This window comes from Brachyistius frenatus, unplaced genomic scaffold (assembly GCF_029030835.1).
Source record: "Brachyistius frenatus isolate BFR_SWC_R1_liver_20210118 unplaced genomic scaffold, ASM2903083v1 Contig_514, whole genome shotgun sequence".
Classification (NCBI taxonomy): Eukaryota; Metazoa; Chordata; class Actinopteri; family Embiotocidae; genus Brachyistius; species Brachyistius frenatus.
The window spans coordinates 12,564-29,794 of NW_027211113.1; the positions used below are offsets into that span (position 1 = coordinate 12,564).

The 17,231-nt window shown below is 45.1% G+C and overlaps 1 protein-coding gene across 1 annotated transcript; it reads left to right on the forward strand.

The window, feature by feature from the left end:
* Positions 1–947: 947 nt before the first annotated feature.
* On the forward strand, positions 948–15,858 carry LOC138614518 (immunoglobulin superfamily member 21-like). The gene is made up of 10 exons (XM_069688015.1): positions 948–1,023; positions 6,479–6,591; positions 8,503–8,624; positions 8,842–8,960; positions 9,225–9,340; positions 10,275–10,791; positions 13,056–13,156; positions 14,607–14,799; positions 14,929–14,967; positions 15,779–15,858. Exons 1-10 carry the CDS (start codon positions 948–950, stop codon positions 15,856–15,858), a joined length of 1,476 nt encoding a protein of 491 aa, XP_069544116.1.
* Positions 15,859–17,231: the final 1,373 nt, after the last annotated feature.

Sequence of the window (17,231 nt, forward strand, 5' to 3'; positions counted from 1 at the left end):
TCCACTGCACACAGGATGCTGATGATGTTTGCTGTGAATATTCACAAAATATTTGTGACCGTTCGTCAAGACAAACTGTATTAAATCTCTGGCTGACGTTATAAATAAAGTAAAATAATCATTTAATTTCTAATCTTCTCTGTGCGTTAATTGTTCAGTTATCATTTGGTAAATACTAAATCTGTCATAAATAATTTAATCTTAGTATTTTATATTCACAGGCACTCTTCTTACATTTTACACGTCACAACTCTTTGGAAACCATCTTGTAAAATCTTGTCCGAGTGATACCGCCTACATCTCCTCATTTTTGTACTCATGAAGAAAAAGTAGCAACTCATAAGAATGACCTGAAAATGATGTTTTTGTTATTTGAAATATTGTTTAAAAAAAAAAAAGAATATCAATTGAGATTATACCTGGTAGAACTTTATTAACTGTAAACTTAAATCTAATATAATAATTTGTGTTTCAGTTTCTCTTCAGTAACTTACATACAGTGAGTCATAGAAGAATAAATATCTTTTTCTGGAGGTTCCTTTGATCCACAGAAACGTTTCCAATCAAAACCAATGATTTGGAAACTTTTGATACAATTTGCATATTTTTGAAAACCTCATTCTTTGCTCCCTGTTCGCCATATTTCATTCAATCTTCACCAAAATTAGGACAAAGAAGAGAAATATATATATATACACAATATAAATATATATGTATATACATATATGTACTGTATATATATATATATATATATGTAGAGAGAGAGAGGGAGAGAGAGCGGGAGAGAGAGAAGGAGGGAGGGGGAGCGAGAGAACCTGACTGTAATCCTTCCTCTGAACCAGCATCATCATCATCATCATCATCATCGTCATCATCATCATCATCATCGTCAGCGGAGCCTCAGACTGAAGGACGGGAGATGAGCCTCTGTCCCTCAGTGTGGCAGGATGAGCGCTCCTCTCGCTGTTTGCCTCTTCCTCCTCCTCCTCCTCCTCCTCCTCTCTGCTCTTCGTCCTTCAGCAGGTGAGTGATGAGCCTCAACACTCAGCGTCTGTTAGAAGCTGCAGAGGAACTTCGGAGTGTTTCAGGCTGCTGGAGCTGGATGGAGTACTGAGAGCTGATGATGGGACAGTCAGCTGATTACGATGTTGTCATGGTGACCTTCTGTAGTCGCTTTGGTTTGAAACTCACTGAAGCTTCAGCTGGACGACTTCATCTCATTTCTATCAGTTTCAGTGTTTTAATTTCCTTCTTGTGTGGGATGAAGTTCATCACGCTTCACTGAGAGCATCATCACTTCTGCTGCTTTCACTAATTAAATGTGTGTGTGTGTGTGTGTGTGTGTGTGTGTGTGTGTGTGTGTGTGTGTGTGTGTGTGTGTGTGTGTGTGTGTGTGTGTGTTTGTTTCATGCTAGCTTCTATGGTTGTCATAGTTACTGCGTTGTTGTTGTTGTTGTTGTTGTGAAGCGTTGCCGTGGAGACAGACTTCAATGGATGATGTAGTTGAAGTAAGTTTTAACATCTGCATGTGGAACAGTTTAACGTGCGGTTTAATTTCTATGAAACAGACCAACAGATCACCGACGGCTGCTTTTGTTTTTAGTAGAAACATCAGACATCTTTCTGAAACACACATTTACTAGAAATTGATAATCAAACAATTATTGATAATAAATCTGAACGGTGGAAGTCCAAAACCAGATGAGGTGGATCAGATATTATTACCAGATGTTGTGTCTCTTTGTCATCGTGAGACCTTTATTATTTTAGTTTGTGCTACGAGCTTTTCAAAATAAAATGACCACAAACTGACCTGAAGGCTCAAAAGTCCTGAACAGAGCAGAGTTCATGGAGGACGACCCAGTTTACAGGAGAACATTAAGTCTGGCTGAAGGGAAGTGAATAGAAATATAAAGAACATGAAGCAGCATTAGAATATGTTCTAATGCTGCTGCCGTCTGTTCTCACGGCTCCTGCTGAAACATCATTATAAGAGAGAATCCAGATGTTGATGTGGCTCCAGAGCAGCTGGATTGTAGTAAGTTACCTAATGCTGTTGGAAATGTTCCCTGCGGGGTGGAAAGCCTATTGTCCCCCTCTAAAGGTAATCTGTCCTCTAAACGATTCGAGGAAATTCATGTTAATCCCCAAGCAGAGTTCACAGATTCTCTTCATATTTAAACAAAACCAAGCAGAACGTTTTAATGAATAATAATACAAACCTGTTTCTAAAAAACTGGGATGCTGTGTAAAATGTAAATAAAAACCAAATCGTGTAAACTCAATTAATAAAAAAAAATAGACCAAAGACAACATATCAAATGTTGAATTGGAGAATATCTGCTCATTTAGAATTTGATGACAGAAACACATTTCAAACAAGTTGGGACAGAATCATGTTTGTGCTGCATCACCTGCTGCTTTTAGAACTGAGCTGATAACAAGCTGGATGGTCCCTCTCCTCTTTAACCCGGAGGATGCAGCGTCCATGATTTCCAAACAGAATCTCAGATTGTGATCCATCAGACCTCAGGACAGTTGTCCACTTCACCTCAGTCCATCTTCAATGATCTCGGTCCAGAGAAGGCGGCGGTGTTTCTGGATCATGTTTCTATCTGGTTTCTTCTTTGGAGAGTTTTAACCCGCAATTGTGGACGCAGCGATGAACTGTGTTCACAGACGATGGTTTTCACAAGTGTCCCTGAGCCGATGCAGTGATTTCCACTCCAGAATAGTGTATTTTTAATGCAGTGCTGCCTGAGGGCCCGAAGATCACCACCATCCAATATTGGTTTCCAGCCTTGTCCCTTGTGTTCAGAGATTTCTCCAGATTCTCTGAATCTTTTAATGATATTATGAACCGTAGACGATGAAATCCACTAATTCTTTGTAGTTTTACGTTGAGGAACATTATTCTTAGATTGTTGAACTATTTTCCAACACAGTCTTTCAGAGTGGTGAACCTCTCCCCATCTTCACTGCTGAGAGACTCTGTCTCTCTGAAATCATCTTTTATACCCAATCATGTTACTGATCTGTTGCCATGGTAACCTCATTAGTTGTCAGATGTTCCACCAGCTGTTTTATTTGAATCTTTCCACAACTTTTCCAGTATTTTGCTGATGCTGTCACAACTTTTTATAAAACAATAAAAATTCTCAGTTTCAACATTTGATTTGTTGTCTTTGGTCTATTTTCAGTTAAATAAGAGTTTATGTGATTCACAAAACATGACATTCTGTTTATATTTCCAGTTTAGAAACATACTTGTATAAACTGTATATTCAGATTTGTTGTTACACCACGTTGCTCATCAGGAGGTTTAACTGATCAATCCACATTAAGCCACATTTTTTGCTCCATTTCATTCTCAGTTGGGGATGTTTTATAATCCATCCCCACTTTTTAAATAGATACAAGAGTCTAAATATGAATTTAATCTCTTAATTCTTTACTTGCATTCTTTACTTGTTTCCCCACAAAGTCCTCGCTCAACAGGTAAGGTCCAAACATGGTACACTGCAGGACTGTATGTCGGGCTTTCAATTTGAAACTGGTCGCCGACCAATGGTACAATGAAAAAAACAAGTTTTCTTTTTTAACATACGGAGATTTCCTTCTTTAAAGTTCTCTGCTCAGGATTCTGCAGGAAAAGAATCTGATGTTGAAGATGAAAGAAGTCTTTCAGGGCTTTTGGCCTGAAGTTCAGCAGCTTGTTTGCCGTATGACAGATGTGTTGGTTCTGAATAGAGACGCAGCGCCGGGATCAAAGACGCATTAACATGAGGTTCACATCACAGCAGCTTTTGTTTGGCAGCGTCTCTGCTGCCCGGTGAGACGATTCGGTTCTGACCGACCCGTAGAAGATCTACTTCTGTCCAGCACATGTCTTAGGTTGATCTGTTGAAGACAGCAGTGATGTCATCGCCTCTATCACCTGTAATGTCATTCACCTGAAATCTCATTCACCTGTAATCTCTTTCACCTGTAATCTCATTCAAGTGGAATCTCTTTCACCTGTATTCTCATTCACCTGTAATCTCATTCAAGTGGAATCTCTTTCACCTGTATTCTCATTCACCTGGAATCTCATTCACCTGTAATCGCTTTCACCTGTAATCTCTTTCACCTGTATTCTCATTCATCTGTAATTTCATTCACCTGGAATCACTTTCACCTGGAATCTCTTTCACCTGTAATCTCTTTCACCTGTATTCTCATTCATCTGTAATTTCATTCACCTGGAATCTCTTTCACCTGTAATCTCTTTCACCTGGAATCTCTTTCACCTGTAATCTCATTCACGTGTAATGTCATTCACCTGTAATCTCTTTCACCTGTAATCTCATTCACGTGTAATCTCATTCACCTGTAATCTCTTTCACCTGTAATCTCATTCACCTGTAATTTCATTCACCTGTAATTTCTTTCACCTGTAATCTCTTTCACCTGTATTCTCATTCATCTGTAATTTCATTCACCTGGAATCTCTTTCACCTGGAATCTCTTTCACCTGTAATCTCTTTCACCTGGAATCTCATTCACCTGTAATCTCATTCACCTGTAATCTCTTTCACCTGTAATCTCATTCACCTGTAATTTCATTCACCTGTAATCTCTTTCACCTGTAATCTCATTTACCTGTAATCTCATTCACCTGTAATCTCTTTCACCTGAAATCTCATTCACCTGTAATCTCTTTCACATGTAATCTCATTCACCTGTAATCTCTTTCACATGTAATCTCATTCACCTGTAATCTCATTCACCAACCGGCTGCTGTCTGAACGAGGCTCTCTGTTGTTTACATGACGGATCGGTTATCATCTGCAGCATTATTCTGATACATGTTAATCTGTCCGCCACAGGGTGTGTGTCTGTGTGTGTGTATATATATTTGTGTGTCTGTGTGTGAGTGTGTGTATATATTTGTGTGTATGTGTGTCTGTGTGTGAGTGTGTGTGTATATATTGTGTGTGTGTGTGTGTGTGTGTGTGTCTGAGTGTGTGTATATATTTGTGTGTATGTGTGTTTGTGTGTGTGTGTCTGAGTGTGTGTATATATGTGTGTGTGTATATGTGTGTGTGTGTCTGTGTGTGAGTGTGTGTATATATTTGTGTGCGTGTGTGTATATATTTGTGTGTGTGTGTGTGTTTGTGTGTCTGTGTGTGTGTGTGTGTGTGTGTGTGTGTGTGTGTGTGTGTGTGTGTGTGTGTGTGTGTGTGTGTGTGTGTGTGTGTGTGTGTGTGTGTGTGTGTGTGTGTGTGTGTGTGTGTGTGTGTGTGTGTGTGTGTGCAGAGAACACAGTTTGGCAAATGGCCGGCTCTCTGGATAAAAAGCTGCAGGAGGATTAAGAGGAAAAACATGGAATAATAATCTGCAGGCCGGTTGACGTCATGTGGTGCAGCACGGCGTTGTGGAGGTGAGGTCGCCACGGTGACAGAGGACACTGGACATCAGTCACACACTCTGGACAGACCGCAGGCTGATGTCCTTTAAAGGAGTGTGTGTATGTTTGCGTGTGTGTGTGTGTGTGTGTGTGTGTGTGTGTGTGTGTGTGTGTGTGTGTGTGTGTGTGTGTGTGTGTGTGTGTGTGTGTGTGTGTGTGTGTGTGAGACCTGTGTGTGTGTGTGACCAGTGTATGTGTGTGAGTGTGTGAGTGTGTATGTTTGTGACCAGTGTGTGAGTGTGTATGTGTGTGACCTTCCTCTCTGCTCTGAGGTGTGTGTTTAATATTCAGACTGCTTTTCCGTGTCTTCACTTCGAGTCGCGGCCTTCAGGCTCAACAGGAAGCCTGAATCATGGAGTTTATCTTTTAGACTCTTCTGATTGGTTGAGAGCAGATCCTGCTGCATCATATGAGGACGATAAACAGGTCAGATAATGAGATGAACCAGAGGTTCTCATTGAATCAGGTTTAATATCTGAAGGCACGTCTCTGAGCGATGGACTGGATGGGTTTTCAAAGCAGGAAGTCACGTGACTCATTTGAGAAATGGCGTCCACAGATGACTGATGATCAAACAGCTTTTAACCAGAACTCTGTTCAAGTCTGAGGAAACATTGAGTCCAGCTGTGTGTGTGTGTGTGTGTGTGTGTGTGTGTGTGGGGGGGGGGTCAAGAGTTGATGAGCTGCAGGTGCTTTGTGTTGCTGATTGTCTCTTTGCACATGTAGCAGCAGGGGGGCTGCAGACATGAAGGGGCAGCGAGCACACGGCACTGCTCCTCAAATAAACCAGCTGTTGAGGGAACACGCGTTACAGTCATGTACTTATTTATACTATTAGTTTAACCCAGTAACTGTTCACATGTGATTGTTCACGTGATCGTTCACATGAATTGTTCATGTGATTGTTCACATGTGACTGTTCATGTGACGTGAACAGTTACATGTGAACAATCACATGGACAGTAGCATCATGTTCATGCTGGATCATTAATATTCCATATAAAAAGAGGACGTGTCTTCTCTCCGCAGGTTATCTGACGGTTTCCATCGAGCCTCATCCTCCCGTCATCTTTGGAGACACTGTCACGCTCAAGTGTAACTTCAGGACCGATGGAAAGCTCCGAGAGATCGTGTGGTTTCAGGTGAGCAGCCAGGTGACGGACAGGAAGGACCTGAATGATGATGTCATGCTAACACAACGCTAACACAGTCACAACGCCAACAGTCACAATGCTAGCAGTCACAATGAAGTTCGCCAACTCTTTTTTATAATGTAGAAACTAACATGAAGAAAGTAATCGTGTTGTCAGGATCCCTGTCTGACCCTGTGTGTTTTGACCTTTGTTTCCCCAGACCTCCTTTCCTCCTGTGTCCTGTCATTCCCCGATGTGTTTGTGTTAGAAAAATAACTCAGAGGCTGTATTCAAAATCAAACACATCGGACATTTATTCTTACAAGAAGGAGCAAATCCATGTCCACTCAAAGAAAGATGTCCAGCATTGCTCAAAGTCTCTCCTCCGTAGTTCAGCTTTTATACAGTGTGACGAACAGTTGACACTCCCCACTCCCTCTGTGTATCTGGTTTTGTAGATAGTACTGAGTGAGGTCGTAGGTCACAAGATAAAGACACAGAGACGTTGTAACTGAGACAATAGAAACATAGAAACGTGCAACAGATGGATAAGTACATTCTTTCTGAGACAAGCCTGATGAGTTCATTATTTTTCCATCAGTTTGTTGTTGTTTGCCATGTGCTTGTGTTTTGTTCTGTCCTCCTCTGCCCGCCTCCAGTCACCTCCCATGGCCACGCCCCTCATCAGTCTGAGCAGCTGCTACCAATTCAGCTGATCACCACCTGTAGGTTGCTCATCTCACTAATCACCTCCTTAGACTATATGAACCCTGGTCCTGCAGTCCTTAGGCGTTGGTCCATACTGCCAGGTACATCCAGTCACCTACAACCTGTCGCCAGTCCACACACCCACCCACCACACACTTCATCCTGCCGGCTACCCTGTGTCCCAAGTATCCAGTCTGCTGCTCCTGTGTCGGACCTCGGGAGACCACACAGAGAACCTGCTCCTAGTCCTCGTTAGGACTCCTGGTACCTGCCTGCCTGCCATGTCTACGGCCTGGACCAGAGCTGAACTAGAGAGGCGACATCGGGTTCACCCGCCTCCGCTCGGCGGGCTCCTGTCCAGGTCCTGCATCGTACCTAGCCTCTGTCTATGAGGACTCAACCGCCAAGACAGAGTCTTCAGCCCCGGCAGCCATGACGACAGAGTCTTTCTAGCCCCCGCCGCCGCTACGGATTCTCCTCCTGTTCCTGCTACTTATTTCGCAGATGACCTCTTGGTGGTGAGGTCCGCCCTGGAATCATTTTATTCGGATGTTCTGACACCTGACTTTGACCACCACTTGTTTGGTCTCCGAGCGATGGAGTCAGTGGTGTCAGCTCGGTCCTGTTTGACTGCGATACCCTCTGTAAGACTCTAAATAACATGTCCAAGTTAAGGAAATGCCTGAAGGGTTTTTTGGGAGACCCCCGCGGTTCGCAGCGGTGGCCCAGTCTTAACCCCACTGTCCTGCGGCAGTACCTGTGTTGGGCAGCTTCTGACTTAATTACTTCACTGTCTAAGTCAGCCCCTGTATCTCCGGCCTCTCCCTCGGCTTCTGAACCAAGGTCATCATCCCCGGCAAGAGATCCAGACGCCATTAGGGCCAGGGAGTTGGCCCGCCGGATCTTACAGGGCGCGCTACTAGGCGACGACGCTGTCCCCCCTGTTCCTGTCACCGGCCGGGTCGAAGACGCCGGACCACCAGTTTCCGGCCAGGTTGAAGACGCCGTCCCTTCTGTTCCCCTGATGAACATGTAGAAGACGATCTGTGGACTATTAGGATGCCATCACAGAGCAGCCGATTGGTTGATGGGTGTCGGCTGCCTCATTGGTAATAAAATGACGCACCGGGACTCTGAATCCTTTTCCTGAAGATGAAAACAGAATATTTGACATCCTGCTGCACTGACTAGACTCTGAACTTTCCCCTCCAGGTCATGGAGGGAGGCGGAGCCAAGCAGAAGATCTTCACCTACGACGCCATGTACAACAGCAGCTACTTGCACTTGGAGGACCAGCGCAGACAGGAGGACCTGGTCTACCAGTCCACAGTGAGGTGAGACAGCACGGGGGGGGGGGGGGTGTCCTCACCTGAGACAGACATGAGGGGCGTCCTCACCCGAGACGGACACGGAGGGGGGGCGTCCTCACCCGAGACGGACACGGGGGGGCGTCCTCACCCGAGACAGACGGGGGGGGCATCCTCACCAGAGACAGATTGGGGGGGGGGGGAGCGTCCTCGGTGCAGGCTGAGACTCTGTTGATGTGAGCAGGCTGCCGGAGGTCCAGATGGAGGACGACGGGCGCTACGAGTGTCACGTGGGCGTCTACGACATGAGCTCCACCGACTCGGTGGTTCTGGCTGCCGGCAGCATCGTCCTCACCGTCATCGGTAGGAACTCACTCTGATGTCTCACATGACTTCTAATGGTCCAATCAGGAGACTCGTCCTTCTATTACTGTGATACTATTTTATCACTGATCAAAGATCACCCGTCTGTCAGTTGCCCCTTCATGGAAATGATAAAAGATGAAAATACATGAATAAATATGAGGACATGGTTCGACCCAGATTCATCATCAGAATAAACTCCGAACCGGATCAGAACTGCCTCCATGTTTCAGTGTCTTCGTCTTCTGTGTGTTTTTTCTGCAGTTCCTCCAAAGTCCATCTCCGTGGTGGCGGCTAACAGCCCGGCTCCCTTCAGCCGCTACGAGGCCCAGAACTTCACTCTGGTCTGCATCGTTACCGGTGCCAAGCCCGCTCCGGTGGTGAGACCAAGTCCATGGTCCATCTGTCTGTTCTGTGTAGACGGAGGTTCTGGTTCTGTAGAGACGAAGGAGATGGTTCTGGTTCTGTAGAGACAGAGGAGACAGTTCTGGTTCTGCTGGGTTCTGCAGCAGCTCGGGTCGGTATTTTATGTTAACATGAGGATCAGATCAGCTGATTTGTGATAAAAGTTCGCTCTTCCTGAACGAACATTTCAGATGAATATTATTAGTCGGACATGGAATCATAATCTGGACAGAACAACACTCTCATTTTCTATTTCCGAGGTCACCATGGTCACCGAGGTCACCACGTCTGCACCGGTGGCTGGAGTTGTGCTTCACAGTGATGATGGCGGTCACATGACCCGGTTTTCTGAGGACAGAGAAGAACGTTGGTGTTTGTTGATGGTGAATGTGGTGATCGGTCTGGAGGATATTTTGGATGATGTCATCGGTTCACATCCAAACAATACTCCACAATTTAACGGTTAACTACAGGAGATCCAGCAGCTGCATACATATATGCAGCATCATTTGTTGCTTAGCAACAGGCCAGAGGTTGTGTAGAAGGAAATGTGTTGATGGGTTTTTAAAGGATAATCACTGTCATCAGGTCTCAAGTCATCACGTTATCAGATCATTATATCATCAGGTCTCACGTCATCAGTTCTCAGGTCTCAAGTCATCGGGTCTCAGGTCATCACGTCATCAGGTTGCGAGTTCTCAGGTCGCGAGTTCTCAGGTCATCAGTCATCACGTCATCACATCCTCAGGTCATCAGGTCATCAGTCATCAGGTCATCAGTCATCAGCAGGGACTCGTCTTCACTTTAACGATATGATTAACTATATGATTTTTTTGGACATTTCTGACGACACTCTAATGTCCCATTGTTCCACTGCTCATATTGACCTCTGCTGTCCGTCCTCTTCAGGTTTACTTCAAGCGGGATGGTGAGCTCATTGATGTGGTCCCAACAGCCGAGTCCTCATCCTCCTCAGCAGGAGACCGAAGTAAGGGTCCCGGTCAGGAGAAGAGCTTCAGTCGGGGCCAGGCGGGGCTCTGGAGCTCCCAGGTTCTCACCAGTCGGGACCTTGATGACACCAAACTCCAGAAGTCCCTGTCCCTGCTGGAGGACGAGGGGAAGCTGGCTCGGCTGGGCCAAGATGGCCCCTATGGTCCCCAACCAGGCCCAGAGGAGATGAGCCTGGAGCTGACCACCGAGGTGATCCCTGAGACCGTGGTGAGCCGGGAGTTTCCCCGCTGGGTCCAGAGCAACGACCCGCTCTACTACTTCCAGCACCGGCAGCAGGTGGCAGGTGACGGCAGCATGGAGGTGAGAGCCATGCTAACCTGGAGCCTCAACCCGCAGCTGGACAACGAGGCTCTGTTCAGCTGTGAGGTCAACCACCCGGCTCTGTCCATGCCCATGCAGGCTGAGGTCACTCTGGGTAAGTCAGCACCAACACTCCTCCGGGTACTCCAGGTCACCTGGAGATCAGGTCAGGAACAGGAAGCATTAAATATCAGACAAACTGTGAAGACAGAACTGATGCATGAAACACAATCAGAATCTGAGACAATGAAACTCACGGAGTAAACAAAACGACTCAATAAAACTTAAAACATCTTTTATTAAACAGGTGTTTTGAAAATATGAAATATTAACATGTATTTATAGTCTCCAGCTGGTCTCTGATCCGAATGACTCTCCTTCTGCAGACTCAAACATCTGGTGTGTTCGTTGTTTCCTGAACCAACAGAGAAGACTAATGATAATAATAAAATAATGATCTCACAGCTCTTCACATACTAAAGTCTGTAAAGTAGAACCAGAACCGTTGGTTCATGATGTAGCAACACATCCGCTTCAGCACATACAGCCTAAGGTCATCCTGAAATTACAAGAACCTACGAGTCAGGACACCTCAGATCTACAGATAAACTCCAAAAAGCCTTCCGTCATAAAACTCATCAGGCTGAATAAACAATCATAAACTCCCCTTTCGGCTGGGGTTTGACTCTTATCTCATGCCGTGAACCAGTTGACCTCTGACCTTCCATCAGCCCCACAAGGTGAAACTATCCAGACCACTAATGTCTGCTGCCCTGTGGTTGAACAACAACTCCACAATGACAAACTCAATATTCAAGCTGAAACTATAATGCACATATAATGTTGTATTCTCTGTTTGTTTCTCATGCAAATTAATAACATTTGTACGTATCATTGATGTTTATCAGTCTTGCTTCTATAGTTAATCTGCAGACTCTCTGCTCGTCTTTAGTTCCTCATATTGGCTAACAATATAAACTTGTATTAAGTATTTATGTAACTGATATCAACAATTGTTTAACTTTAGTCATGGTGCACGAATAATTAACTTTTATTCTTAGCCGTATCAAAATTAATAATTATCCTTTTCTTAAAGGAAGCATTCTCCCTGTTTTCAGAGCTCAGTGATTGGTCATCTGACAGTTGACCCCGCCTCTAGCCTGGCCGTTCATAAAAACGAAACCTCAGACTGAAGCAGGCTTTTTCTCGTCTTCTCATCAACCTTAATATTTATCATCAGTCGCTCTGTTTAAATTAATCTCACACTTTCCGATCATCGTAAAGTTACCACGCTCTATATTTTTATTAACCCAAGTAAACTTTAAGGTAAGTGAAGAACGAATACTTTTAATTGCGACGAATTGAGTTTAATTATTGCCTGCATCCGACAACGCTGTTATTTTATTATTTCTCTGCTCTGCTAATAAGAAGTATTTTTGATAATCTCGTGAGGATAAATCCAGTCATCTCTCAACCTGGACAAACCTCAGAAGATCCTTTTTGCCAAAGCTGACAGCTGTTGCATCAGTGAACCCTGGTCATTGGTCCTAAACAAGATCCAAAGGTACCAGCAAAAGAAGCCTGGACGGGACGCCAGCTGCAGGAGTGAACACCCACAGCAGGACGCCAAACTCCAGGACCTGATATCTACACGGAGGTCTGCAGGAAAGATGAGACCACCCTCCCTCCAGTAAAGATGAGACCACCCTCCCTCCAGTAAAGATGAGACCACCCACCCTCCAGTAAAGATGAGACCACCCTCCAGTAGGCAGAATCCATCGGAGTACTTTGATCCATTGAGTTGATGTCTGATTCATCCAATTCTAAATTACTTAAATCTCTCATTTACATCAGGAATTAGCTACATTTTGATAACTTAACTATTATTCTTCCAACCATCACTCTGCTACAGTTTATAAAATCTGTTCATCACATCCATGATCCATAACTACAATATATATTCATATAGTTTATCCTTGGTGTAAATATTGTTCAATAAATATCCTTATTTAGACTAAGCACTTGTTTTGTGTATTTCCTGGACGATATTGAAAGAGATCCCTGAATGTAGAAGTCACGGTTCAGACGATGTCCACTGATCACTTGTATATCTGCCGATACACCTATTCAAATTAAATCTTGATTCTTTCTGCGAGACAGAAAGTGATGCCTCGAACATCAATCTAATCCGCTGCAGTGAGCTCTCAACACAGTTACCTGGAGAGGACGGGGACATGTCCTGAATGTCCTCCTGGTGGGGACATCCTGTGGGCAGACACATTCACATAGCATGTCCTGTGAGGACTGTCCCGTTAATCAGACCGAGTGTTGTCCTGTTGTCCCTCAGCAGTCCAATATGGTGTCTTCTTTGTCCCTCAGCTGCTCCCAGAGGACCCAAACTGTCCATGAGTCCCAGTCAGGCCAAGGTGGGGGACACGGTGCGGATCACCGTCCAGGGCTTCCAGCTGGGACCTTCTGCAGTGAGTTTCAGACGTTCTGTGAAAGGACAGAAATGTCTCCTGATAAAAAGAACAGAAAAGCTTTTCAGCTTTTGAATTGAGTTCCTTCCTTCCAGCTAGAAATTAGTTTCAGCTCCTTTCTGCTCACTTTGAAAACCGACAGCAGAATTTCTTCTCACATTGGAGAGAAAATGTTGAATGTGTCTCTGTGAGCGGACTGTAAATCACTGAATGGACACGAGGAGGAGGAGGAGGAGGAGGAGGAGGAGGGGGGGGGTTGTGGAGGAGGAGGGTGGGAGGGGGATTTGGAGGAGGAGGAGGAGGAGGGACAGAACATCACAGAGAGGAACACAACAATTTAACAAGAGCAACAGCTGGAAGGAAAAAAACCTTTAACAGAACCAGAACCAGAGGTGGAGAAAATATGTTACCAGAACCAGAGGTGTTGGGACCCGGTTCCACAGGATGTATAGAACCGGGAGCTGGTTCCACAGTAGAACCAGAACCGGGAGCCGGTTCCACAGGAGAACCAGAACCGGGAGCAGGTTCCATAGGACAGGGTTCACAAAGATGAAGGTTCTGCCTTATTTTCTACTGTTGGAACCTGTGGATCCACCAGCAGGCAGAACTCTGAGAGAAGCTCTGCTGGGATGTTCTGGTTCTGTGAAGATGTTCTGGTTCTGTGAGGATGATGTGGACTCTCTCTGATGGTTTGGATCAGATATTCTTTAGAATTGATTTGAGGATGTTTTCAGGGTCTCTCATGGTTTTGAGCCTTAAAACTGTAACACGATGAAGACAATAAAACTCTGATGGAGATGGAGGTTCTAATGAAGATGGTGGTTCTGATGGAGATGGAGGTTCTGATGGAGATGGAAGCTCTGAAGGAAATGGAGGTTCTAATGAAGATGGAGGTTCTGGTGGAGGTCCTGAAGGAGATGGACGTTCTGATTGAGGTGGAGGTTCTGATGGAGGTGGAGGTCCTGAAGGAGATGGACGTTCTGATTGAGATGGAGGTTCTAATGAAGATGGAGGTTCTGACGGAGATGGAGGTTCTGACGGAGATGGATGTTCTGAAGGAGATGGATGTTCTGATAGAGGTGGAGGTTCTGACGGAGATGGAGGTTCTGAAGGAGATGGAGGTTCTGATAGAGATGGAGGTTCTGATGGAGATGAAAGCTCTGAAGGAGATGGAGGTTCTAATGAAGATGGAGGTTCTGATGGAGGTGGAGGTCCTGAAGGAGATGGACATTCTGATTGAGGTGGAGGTTCTGGTGGAGATGGAGGTTCTGACGGGTTCCTTCATAGACTTCCATCATGATTACATCCACCACATAATATGAATATGAATATGACTATGGACCCAGAGAGTTCGGTACCATGACCCAGTCAGTACCTGATCTGGGATCAGCAGCTCCTGTTGGACTCACTGAGATAAAGGGATGAGACTGTGATCCCCTCCTGTCCACAGAGCGAGGTGTTCCCAGAACCCATGTTCACCTGGACCAGGGTGGGGGGGCGGCTGCTGGATGGCCGGGAGGAGCAAGACGGACGGGAGCTGATTCTGGACAGAGTTCCTGCCGAGCTCAACGGGTCCATGTTCCGCTGCACGGCCCAGAACCCTCTGGGCTCCACTGACACCCACACCCGCCTCATCGTGTTCGGTGAGTCCGTCTCCATGGGTCGTTGGTTCCTCTGTTGGTTCTTCTGTGGATTCTTCTGTTGGTTCCCCTGTCGGTTTCTCTGCTGGTTCTTCGTGTTCTCCCAGTAAAGGTGTTTCTCTTGTGTTTTAGACAATCCCCGACTGAAGAAAGGACTCGAACATTACATCGGTAAGTTGTTCAGCTGCAGCATATCAGGATGTAAAGAGTCACAGAGGATTTAACACCATTTAAATAAAGTTAACACTAACTCACCTGGACAGGTGACCTGTCAATCACAGTCACAAACAACCAATCAGTTAACCAGACTTGTGTTTGGTTAACTGTTCCAAACATGTAAATAGGAATATGATAATTTATAAACAAGTCATTTTGAAACTGCAATAAATATGAAAATAAAACAATTTGTGAAATGAAGAAATTGTTAAAAGTCAACTTCCTATTCTAAAATGTAAATTCATCAGAGAACCACAGAACACTCAGAACATCACAGAGAACAACAGAACCCAAAACATTATACAGAGGAACACAACTATTAAACATGAGTAACAGCTGCAGGGAAAGACTCAAGTTAACAGGAAGAACCCTCCAACAGAACCAGAACCAGAGGTGGAGACCATCTGTTAACAGAACCAGAGAAGGCGGCGGTGTTTCTGGATCATGTTTCTATCTGGTTTCTTCTTTGGAGAGTTTTAACATCATTTGTGGACACAGCGATGAACTGTGTTCACAGACGATGGTTTTCACAAGAGTTCCTGAGCCCATGCAGTGATTTCCACTCCAGAATAGTGTGTTTTTAATGCAGTGCTGCCTCATTACTTCTTGTAAATAGTTATGTGGTTTAGAGAAAAAGCATCAGGCTTTTACACAAACAAAGAAGTTGTTCATCTTTAGTTGTATGCGACTTGTTGACGGTAAAAGAAAATAAATCTCTGATGAGAAGTTTTGTGAAGTTGTAACAGTTGCTCTCGTTTGTTTGCAGCCATCGACGCAGCAGTCAGCTGGACCTCCATCACATTCACCTCGATGCTGCTGCTGCTGAGATTCACCTGTGAAACGTGACAGTGTTCCTGTTTCTGAAGACAGTGTTCCAGTGTTGGTTGGTGAAAGTCTTCCCATGTTGGTGACAGTGTTCCCGTGTTGGTGACAGTATTCCCATTTTGGTGACAGTGTTCCCGTGTTGGTAACAGTGTTCCTGTTTTAGTGACAGTGTTCCTGTGTTGGTGACAGTGTTCCTGTTTTAGTGACAGTGTTCCTGTGTTGGTGACAGTGTTCCTGTTTTAGTGACAGTGTTCCTGTGTTGGTGACAGTGTTCCTGTTTTGGTGACAGTGTTCCTGTGTTGGTGACAGTGTTCCTGTGTTGGTGACAGTGTTCCAGTGTTGGTGTGTTGGTGACAGTGTTGGTGACAGTGTGTGTTGGTGTGTTCCTGTTTTGGTGACAGTGTTGGTGACAGTGTTCCTGTTTTGGTGACAGTGTTCCTGTGTTGGTGACAGTGTTCCTGTTTTAGTGACAGTGTTCCTGTGTTGGTGACAGTGTTCCTGTTTTGGTGACAGTGTTCCTGTGTTGGTGACAGTGTTCCTGTGTTGGTGACAGTGTTCCTGTTTTAGTGACAGTGTTCCTGTGTTGGTGACAGTGTTCCTGTGTTGGTGACAGTGTTGGTGACAGTGTTCCTGTGTTGGTGACAGTGTTCCTGTGTTGGTGACAGTGTTCTCGTGTTGTTGACAGTGTTCCTGTGTTGGTGACAGTGTTCCAGTGTTGGTGAAATGGTTCCTGTGTTGGTGACAGGGTTCCCGTGTTGGTGACAGTGTTCCTGTGTTGGTGACAGTGTTCCTGTTTTAGTGACAGTGTTCCTGTGTTGGTGACAGTGTTCCTGTGTTGGTGACAGTGTTCCTGTTTTGGTGACAGTGTTCCTGTGTTGGTGACAGTGTTCCTGTGTTGGTGACAGTGTTCCTGTTTTGGTGACAGTGTTCCTGTGTTGGTGACAGTGTTCCTGTGTTGGTGACAGTGTTCCTGTGTTGGTGACAGTGTTCCTGTTTTGGTGACAGTGTTCCTGTGTTGGTGACAGTGTTCCCGTTTTAGTGACAGTGTTCCTGTTTTAGTGACAGTGTTCCTGTTTTAGTGACAGTGTTCCTGTGTTCCTGTGACAGTGTTCCTGTGTTGGTGACAGTGTTCCTGTTTTAGTGACAGTGTTCCTGTGTTGGTGACAGTGTTCCTGTGTTGGTGACAGTGTTCCTGTTTTGGTGACAGTGTTCCTGTGTTGGTGACAGTGTTCCTGTGTTGGTGACAGTGTTCCTGTGTTGGTGACAGTGTTCCTGTGTTGGTGACAGTGTTCCTGTGTTGGTGACAGTGTTCCTGTGTTGGTGACAGTGTTCCTGTGTTGGTGACAGTGTTCCTGTTTTGGTGACAGTGTTCCTGTGTTGGTGACAGTGTTCCT

Bases quoted from the DNA above. Each gene is read 5' to 3' on its own strand.
- LOC138614518 (XM_069688015.1), top strand. From the start codon at position 948: ATGAGCGCTCCTCTCGCTGTTTGCCTCTTCCTCCTCCTCCTCCTCCTC. The intron at 8,625-8,841 runs GTGAGACAGCAC...TGATGTGAGCAG, and splicing joins GTCTACCAGTCCACAGTGAG to GCTGCCGGAGGTCCAGATGG. The intron at 9,341-10,274 runs GTGAGACCAAGT...CGTCCTCTTCAG, and splicing joins GTGCCAAGCCCGCTCCGGTG to GTTTACTTCAAGCGGGATGG.